The 10019-nt window shown below is 37.0% G+C and overlaps 1 protein-coding gene across 9 annotated transcripts in view; it reads left to right on the forward strand.

Annotated features, from left to right (window-relative positions):
- NFIB (nuclear factor I B) overlaps positions 1–9546 on the forward strand; it is a 427846-nt gene extending 418300 nt beyond the window's left edge. For all 9 annotated transcript variants that reach the window (XM_056521279.1, XM_056521247.1, XM_056521296.1 and 6 more), the window contains one exon: positions 959–9546. In XM_056521279.1, coding sequence (XP_056377254.1) covers positions 959–1088 — 130 coding nt within the window. In that variant the 3' untranslated portion in view covers positions 1089–9546. The remainder of the gene's footprint in view (positions 1–958) is intronic.
- The last annotated feature ends 473 nt before the right edge of the window (positions 9547–10019 follow it).

A 10019-nucleotide genomic window follows, 5' to 3' on the forward strand; every position in this document is an offset into this window, starting at 1 on the left:
ATGGAGAAAATTTCTGACCAAAACAAAGATGGTTTGAAAATGACCCCAAAAAACACATTACCCAATCCCTTCACTTCTGACCCTTAGGAATTTTGGTTGTTTTTTTTCCAAGAGATTTTGCTTGGTACTAGGTTCCCTAGTTAGAATGTGTGTACAATTACTCATTTGAGATGCAATTTAGAATTTGTATTTTTTTCTGCATGCGCCATGAAATAACTATGCTGAAAAACCCACACATACGCAAAGAATAGTAAATAAAGGAGAAAGGAGAGGAGAAAAACATTTATTATTGATTCATTAAACCTACAACAAATACAACCCTACACTAAATGAGGCCAAGGTGTAAATAAAAGAGGATATTTATGTATTTCTCTTTAGCATCTACACTTGCCATTAGCTAAAAAAGATCCCATCAAAAATTGTTCGACAGGGATTCTCAAAGCACAAAACACAATGCAAGGTTTAGTAGAACAAAGGTTATGGAATTTTTGTTGTTGGAATATATGAATTAACAATTAGTTTTTTTTATAAAATAACTATACTATTGAATGTTTTATTTTTATTGGTATCTGTTTTAAAACATTAGTAATATAAAGATTTATTGTTATGATTGAATAGTTGTTACTGTAGTAAGCTCATGACTTATTATGGGGGAGATTTATGAAAAAACCCATGTAGCGGAAGAGGGGTGCAGTTGCCCATAGCAACCAATCAGATTCACCAATCAACTACTCTTTTAATAAGTCTCCCCCTATTGACTTGCAACACTCTGACTCACTGTAGAACTTTAAGGTGTTCCAAGTGGGACCACAGTGGGCCGATGTTGTGTCTGTAATACTGCTCAAACTATCTGTTAAAGCCCTTTGATGTATTGATTGTTCTGTCTATTGATTTATATTCCTGGTAAGCAGTAAAGTCAAAGTAATTATGTATGTCTTGTTTGGCTTCTCTTTTGCAGTCCTGGTACCTGGGCTAGTTTGGTTCCTTTCCAAGTATCAAACAGGACATCAATCCTGCCAAGCAATGTCCAAAACTATGGACTAAACATAATTGGAGAACCTTTTCTTCAAGCAGAGACAAGCAATTGAAATAAGTGAAACGGATAGTAGGAAGAAAGGACAAGAGGAAAAGAAAAAAAAAAACACGAAAGAGAAGATATACTGACCAGCATTTGCAGCACTTACAATCACTGATTCCTTTAACCTTTTTAGTACTTACAGGACCTGTGAAGCAATGCAAGATATTACTTTTCAGGACTTCGAAGCACATAAGGGGTTAAGGCGGAAACAGTCGTGACACTGAAAGGGTGGCTAATATATTTCACGGATGGTAGAATGCAACTAGCCTTTGTTATCTGATGTCCGCTGGGAAATAGGCACTCTTTCTCCACGACAATATATTTTATAATGACTTTTCTAGATGCCTTAATAATTGCATGATAAGCTAGTCCTGTTTGGTTTTAGTCTTCTTGTTGTTTACGCATGGGAACACTACTCCCATCTTTGTCACAAAAAAAAGGCTGTGAGGCAGCAAAAGAGCTGCATAAAAAAATGGGCCCCAAGGCCACCCCAACTATGGATCTCCTTACATAGAACAGTTGTCATACAGCATGTGGAAAGCAAACATTATATGACCTTCAATCATTTAATATCAGGAAGAAACATAACTACAAGAACCCCTGCTATACTCCGTGCTTGTTTTTGGCGTGCTACCTAACTTGTCAGCAGAGTTGTGTCCATCAGATTATTGCTGAAATCAATTGCCTTTGTACATTTACAGAGATCCCTCAATAATCAGTGGAACAATGGGATGTAATACCCAAAAAATAATAAAGAGGCAAGTGCTATTAAAAATAGTTATTTAATGGGGCATAATACAGTTAGTCTTCTTGCCCTTTGACTCTAAACTGTGGGGCTTGTAAAGCTACAACCTGCACAGTGCCAGACAATACCTATGATTTTCCATGTGGTCACCTCTGGTACTGACAGGAAAAAATACATGAAAATTATTTAATTCCCTCAATGTATGAGGGGTGTTTTTTTTTTTTTTTTGTTTTTTTTTTTTTTTGTTAAAGAAACATAAAAAGTGGCAAATTCAGGCAGATTATGATTCTGAACTAATAAGAGTAAATGTTTCATAGCACTTATATTGGTTAGGCTTCCACTAGGGGGCCGAATATTTTATTTATTTATAAATATCAGTTAAATTGGGTAACTGGGATGGGCTTCAGCACTAGAAAGGCAGAGCAAATAGACAGAACACACAGTTCAAGCTGCTGGTTTGCACCATAGGCAGAAAGAACTAATCCCATGCCTTTCAGTTGAAATGTGCATGGTGCTGTGAGTAAGTCACTCTCAAATCACAAATTCTCAAGTTTAAATGTAATTTTGCATGGCCTACAGAATTATGCCTCTTTATCTCAAAAGGTAAAAAATAGTAAAGTACAGTTTCCAGTAATTCTAATTTGCACGAAAATATAACGTCCACATTACGTGCCTTGCCTTGAATTAAAAAAAAAAAAAAAAAAAGACAACACAGTGACATCACAAAACTTGTTTTGCTGCATTCATCATTTTAAATATTTACCATTTTTATGACAAAAAAATATTTTGTACTCCACAGGGAAAAGATCAACTATGTGATATCCTGGATTTTTTAAACAGTTATACCTTCTCACATTTATAAAGCATATCATGGCTGTGTATAATTGCCGCTTGAAAATAGTAATCAACCAGCAATATTTTCAGTATTTTGGTGTTTTTCTATTAACCTTTCATGTTTTTCATCTTCCAATTAATGTGGGGAAGGAGGGAGGGCGGGCAGGAAAAGGGGTAAAAATTTTTACAAATTATGCAATACCACGTTTTGCCTATGTAGGTAGTGCTTTTAGCAGTATTTGGTTATTATAGGTAATTTCGCAGATAAAGAAAAAACATAAAAAAGAAGAAAAAAATAATTTAATGTATGCTTTTTTTCTTTTTTTTTTTCTTTTTTTTTTTTTAATTGACCAAAGTGGGTACTGCTTTTTTTGCAGTGTGATGAGGTCCTTTTGTGTACTGACATGGAGAGGGAATTTTGTTTTATATATATGCGTATAAATATATATATAAATCTATATTATGGGTGGGCACTAGGAAAAGTGGAATTTTGAGTTCTTTAGAAGACTGCTAAACAGCAGAATGCCCATGTATAGTGGCCATGACTGCAAAGTGACCCATTTTATCTACTGTAATTAAACATTACATGCATTTGATATCTCAAAAAGAAGTTAATTTACCGAATTAAACTCAACCTAGTAGCATTATTATACATTGCTCAAAAAAATAAAGGTAACACTAAGATAACACATCCTAGATCTGAATGAATGAACTAATCATATGAAATACTTTCGTCTTTACATAGTTGAATGTGCTGACAACAAAATCACACAAAAATTATCAGTGGAAATCAAATTTATCAACCCATGGAGGTCTGGATATGGAGTCACACTCAAAATCAAGTTGAAAATCACACTACAAGCGGATCCAACTTTGATGTAATGCCCTTAAAAGAAGTCAAAATGAGGCTCAGTAGTGTGTGTGGCCTCCACGTGCCCGTATGACCTCCCTACAATGCCTGGGCATGCTCCTGATAAGGTGGTGGATGGTCACCTGAGGGATGTCCTCCCAGACCTAGACTAAAGCATCCGCCAACTCCTGGACGAGACATGATGTCCCTGATGTGCTCAATCGTATTCAGGTCTGGGGAACGGGCGGGCCAGTCCATAGCATCAATGCCTTCCTCTTACAGGAACTGCTGATACACTCCACCCACATAAGGTCTAGCATTGTCTTACATTAGGAGGAACCCAGGGCCAACCACACCAGCATATGGCTCACAAGGGGTATGGGGATCTCATCTCGGCTGTGCAGCCCCCAAAGAAATGCCACCCCACACCATTACTGACCCACTGCCAAACCGGTCATGTTGGACAATGTTGCAGACAGCAGAACATTCTCAATGGTGTCTCCAGACTCTGTTGCATGTGCTCAGTGTGAACCTGCTTTAATCTGTGAAGAGCACAGGGTGCCAGTGGAAAATTTGCCAATCTTGATGATCTCTGGCAAATGCTAAATATCCTGCATGGTGTTGGTCTGTAACCACCCTCATGGAGTCTGTTTCTGACCTTTTGAGTGGACACATGCACATTTGTGGCCTGCTGCAGGTCAGTGATCCTCCTTGCACAAAGGCAGAGGTAGCGGTCCTGCTGCCGGGTTGTTGCCCTCCTACGGCCTCCTCCACATCTCCTTATGTACTGGCCTGTCTCCTGGTAGCGCCTCCATGCTCTGGACACTACACTGACAGGCACAGCAAACCTTCTTGCCACAGCTCACATTGATATGCCATCCTGGATGAGCTGCACTACCTGAGCCACTTGTGTGGGTTGTAGACTCCGTCTCATGCTACCACTAGTGTGAAAGCTCCGCCAGCATTCAAAAGTGACCAAAACATCAGTCAGGAAGCATAGGATCTGAGAAGTGGTCTGTGGTCACCACCTGCAGAGCCACTCCTTTATTGGGGGTGTCTTTGCTAATTGCCACCTGTTGTCTATTCCATTTGCACAACAGCATGTGAAATGTAATCATTGTTGCTTCCTGAGTGGACAGTGTGATTTCACAGAAGTGTCATTGACTCAGAGTTACATTGTGTTGTTTAAGGGTTCCCTTTATTTTTTTTTAGCAGTGTATAATCTTGAAATACTGGAATATGTCATTAGACTTGAGATATTTCACTGTAGCTTCAAGTGGCATGGACCACAGGGTTTCACAATAAATACAGAAAACACACAAATACATAATATGGCATTGCACTTTATGTGCAGTTATTTCTACTTATTGTTTTCCATTGACTACAAAGCCTTAATACTTATAAGGAGTGCTAGTACATGTATAAATCAGGCTACATATTAATACGGTAACAAGTTTTTAGAAGTGTACCTTCCTCCTATGACCACTAGAGCGATGTGATGCTGCATTTCCGCCTATGGTAGCTCCGTTTATTTATTGTTGACGATATCACCAAACTAAAGTAACCTTTATGAAGCATTACTCTGCACAGTTCTTTCCTCCCATTATTATGTCAAGTATATCCCGATTATCCCTTTCTGAAGGATTCATCAGGGTTCCTTAAGCAGTGACCCGGCACAGACAGCAGTTAATTTTAATGATGGCAGTCATTGATCACTTTACAAGGCAAAGGACAACTGCCCAGTGAATGTTCTCTATTTAATATGATTTTACTCACCACCCAGTGTGAATGCACTCATCAGTTAAGTACTCATAAGTGAAACATGGCAGCAGAATTGTGGAACCCTGGTGACCACATCCTCATACAATTACATTTATTATTGTTCTCACTGCCAATCACCTAATGAATAGATATGACGGGGATTATGTGGCAACTCCATTTGATTCACCCACTCAGGCAGATCACTAAAATGCTCAATAGCACAGCAGGAAAACCAATGCAAACATGAACTTGTGCAAACCACTACAATGATAATTATCCTTATATCAACATGCTTATTAATCTTTCTTTATTAGGGCTAGTTGTCAAGGACAATCAATACTACAAGGGAAAAAGGCTGTATTTGTATATTTGCACTTTTACCGAACTTAAAGGGTGTCTTAGGTATAATTATTCTCTTCTAATGAGGCCCAGAAACTCGCAGACAATGTCTGCGGAGTAGATTCTTTTACAAACACAAATGATATTACAGCTCTCTTGTTGGATTCTGTTACTGCTCTTTTTAGTAGTGTTTCTCAACACGTGTTTTTATTTCATTTGTCTCAAATCCCTTTCAATTGCATCTGCAAACTTTACTAGGTTTTGACACTTTTGTTCTATTGTTAAGCTCTAAGAGATGAAAATTATTTGTTATGATGCCATTTAGATGTCTCTTAAGGTATATTATATAATGCCTGTTGAGAAATCCTGCTCTATACATTTATTTAAAAAAAAAAAGTTTTTTCACTTTGGTCTGTAAATTAAAAAAACAAAACAAAAACAGCTCTAAAAAGTCGGACAGCGGTCCTTCCTTCCCCATTGCTAAGTTTCACCATTGCCACACATTTAATCATCCTTTGTGCACTGTTCTGTTTCTTATTTAATTGCTTTGCAGTCTTGGCCTCTTGGTGTTGCCCCTGAAGTGTGTTTCCCCTAGAGTGACATGAACATTTTAAGGCTTAGTTTCAGAAAGGGAATAAAAACAGTGAAGGAAACTGTACATATACATGGCAAAAAAGGAAATCCTAAATTATAGCAATATAGTTATGGGGTAATATTCAGATGGGCAGCTTGAAAATAAAAAAATATGTGAATGAATCTGTGAAGCTGTAAGTAGCGAGAAGTGAGGGTCTTTGTAATGAGCCTTGCCGACAGTTATTTGTACACTGTATAGTTTTGTTATGATTTTTGTTGAATTACACGTGCCCTCATTTGTAAAGCTACCTTTTTAGCATTTGCAATGGGAATATATTATGTTTCCATTTTTTAAAGTAAACAAGAATATTGCTTGTATAGGAACTGGACTTGGGTTAAAACTCTCCGGATCCTTAATTTATGTATTTGAAAAATAATTAAAAAAATAAAAGTTTTAAAGTGCTGTCCATGTTAGGGTTTGTTTCAGAGTTACCTATACTTAAAAAGTGTAGGTTGCTTATCATTTAAGAAAAATGTAAATGGAGAAAAGTTATATTTTATGAAGGTTATTTTGTTGTATTTAGTATTTGAAAAGTTGGTTTTTGAAGCATTTCAGAATGTTGGAAGCATCACTGTTTTAGTACATATGTGACTGTTCTCTAGCAAAATGCATTATGTGATTGTGAATACATGTTGGTATTTAAGAACTGAGTGCACCTAGCACTCCTAAAAAAAAGCCTAGAATTTAGAGCAGTACCTTATAAGTCACACATGACCATGTCCTCAGGGAGCATAAATTTTGGATTTGCAACTTGTAGCTTCACAAGGACTTAATGGAAAAAGATTGCATAGGATGTATTCATCAGTTATACTATCCACTTTTCTTTACTTTGTATGAAACCATGGTTGGTGAAGACAAAAGCCAGATGGGACACCCTATTATGTTGATGGATAAGGGATGAGATATATGGCTTTCCACATTTAACAAACCAGGAGTAACTTGCATACATTTAAAGTGTTTTCTAAGATTAAAAAGACTGTAGGAATGATCCTGTGTGCTATGTACAGTATTTTTGGTTTATGAAAGCTCAATGATGTTGGGAGTTAGGCCCCAAGCATAGTTTACATGTTCCTGTCAAGGTCTTTTGTTAACATTAACCAGCTGCATGATTCGTGGACATTCATTCTTAGTTTTTTGTTTTTTTTTCATAGAAAGTTATTTAAACATGCAGACTAAGCAATTTCAACAGGTTTGGTTGACCACATTAATACTCCATTTGAATTGAAGGATCTTCAAGCTTTGTCCTTCAGAATTGCACTTTCTGCTAGTTTCCCTTTATTTTTTCTATTCCACAACCTCATTGTGTAGGAATGTGTGAGCAGTTTAGTTGGAACGTAAATGAACAACTGTCTTTGCCCCTACACCCTTCACAAAGACCCTTGCATGAAATAAATTGCCATGACAATTATTTGTATTGTTTCCTGCCACAACTCTGTCAGTCACATTTTTGATGCTTAAAGGGGGGGAGGGGTCAAAAGAACTAGCTGGAGACGGTCAATTTTTACATATTTTGTTGCAATTGATTTCCTTCAATGGTTGTAAGTAGTTTTTTTCTATGATATAAAGGGTTCAATAGTTATTACTCTAGAAATATCTGTGTGTTGCAGTTCAAATGTATGTCGAATTTGTGAAATATTGAGGTTCAGCGCTACTTGCTGGCCATGCTTTCAGGGTTGTCATCCTGTTAAACGGCTGATACCTTTAAAGCAGAGTCATCTGGTTATGCTGAAGCTTGTGTTTGTAGTACTTTAATTTTGACAGAATGGTTTTGAAACTGTGCTACGGGGACTGATGTGGCAAATGTATCCCTTTATGCGGAAGGATGTTTTCGTGTTTTTTTTTTGTTTAGTTTTTTTGTTTTTATAAAGAAGTATGGCTTATTATGCATTTTTCATTGAGGGCATTGAAGTTGCACGGACTGATAAAATGTTGATGCAAAACGAGAAAGAAAAAAACCAGCAAAATGTTTACCAAAAACTCAAAATAAGTTAGCAGTGCCTGTTCAATTTCACAGTCTCACTGTTGAGTTTAGTTGTAAATATGTTTCAGAATCTCTTCTTCACAGATAAATAATAATAATTAAAAAAATACACCATGTAGAATGTGAGGGGGTAACTCAGTCCCAGGCCTGGGCTTCTGAAAAAAACTGACATCTGATGAGATGTTCTTTATGGAACTGTTTCTTTGTGCTTGTCTTATAGGACTTCTTAGAAGCCTGGGAAAAGGTTACCCCCATATCGATATTTCTCTGAGAACAACCTTTTGTAGGACTGTGTGTTTCTTTAGATACATTTAGTACAACTGTAGGTGACTAGTAGTCAGTTTATTGCTTGCTAGCTACACACCAGGGTTGATCCATTTTAAAACTTTTGGCACATCTTCTACCATTTTACTCCTCTTCATAGAACATGTATGCATGTTTTCCAAATTGTATTACATTTTCCAATTATTGGTATAGTCATGATGTATTTGTCTTTATCATTGGTACTCAACTTTTGTTCCCGTTTAACCACCAATCTTACATTATCTACTAGATCATACTTTGAATTGTCTCCAGGGTTGTGTAGTTTTCTACCACCATTGCAGATATTTGGGATAGATTTACTGATGTGTAAGCAGACTGTAGTTTATGTACTGAATACAGCATGGAAATCTGTGAAATGCCTAGGCATTACATTTTTATGTTCATTACTTTAAATAGAGGCACATTTGAAAAACAGAAGCTGATATACTTCCCGTAAAAATCAAGAGTGCTTTGCATGATTTCTGTAGAGTCCATTATTATGATTTCCCTCTGTTCACAGACACATATTTCTGCAGAGCTCAATGTTTTAGATTCTTAACTGCTAAATTCATACTACTACATTCAGTTTCAACCCATAGTTATTAGTAAATCTATCCCATGTTTTGTTGGCTTCTAGCGTGACCAGAATGTTAGTACTGAACTGAGAATGACAGTTTGACAAATGTGTGTTTCCAACAAAGGTTGAGTATCTCTGGGTTAGATGTACTGAACTTTCAGGTCTCTAGGACAAGGCCGAGCCTGCAAACAATATAAGTTTAACATGTCATGAGTTTGAATAATTAAGCTTTTTTTTTCTGGTGGTAATTTCATTGCAAGCAACAAATGAGCTCCAATTTGCCATAAGTTTTAAACTGGTGTAAATCAAGCTTGACTTAATGTGATTGTTACTGTTATATCCAGCCTATACTGCTAGCAGCTGCTCATACTGCAGTCAATTACTGGAAGCGGATATATTTCCTATGCAAAAAACTGTTTAAACAATAAAATGAGCTATGCTACAGACGCGCTTTTCTGTGTTTTTACTCTATTTAACTTTGCTGAGTCTCTCTTATACAACATTGATGAGGGCAATACATATTCAGTGATCAGTTCACAACTGTCCAGTATAAAGGTTTGTATTAACGCTGTTGAGACACTCCTATGTGGGATCCTGTTATGCGATGACTGCAGTGGCCTTTATAGTGCACCTTAAGTTGTTCACTTAAAATCTCTTCGGTTAGGCATATCAGTGTGTAAATGAAGTTTCTAATTTAAAATTAAAATAGTGCTTTATGCGGTTTATTAGCTTCATTCACTTGTAAACTGCACATTTCATTTGTTTCAGAATGACTCAGGTTAGGAAGAGCCTTGCACTACTGCAGCCTTTTACCTCCACCCTGCTGTCAGCTGCTCGAACAGATAGATGTCTTGATGCAGCAGCATAGCTATATAGGTTACAGCTTAGCAGTTGTGCCTGGGCTCATAAGTCAGGGG

The sequence above is a fragment of the Hyla sarda genome, chromosome 1 (assembly GCF_029499605.1).
Source record: "Hyla sarda isolate aHylSar1 chromosome 1, aHylSar1.hap1, whole genome shotgun sequence".
Taxonomy (NCBI): domain Eukaryota; kingdom Metazoa; phylum Chordata; class Amphibia; order Anura; family Hylidae; genus Hyla; species Hyla sarda.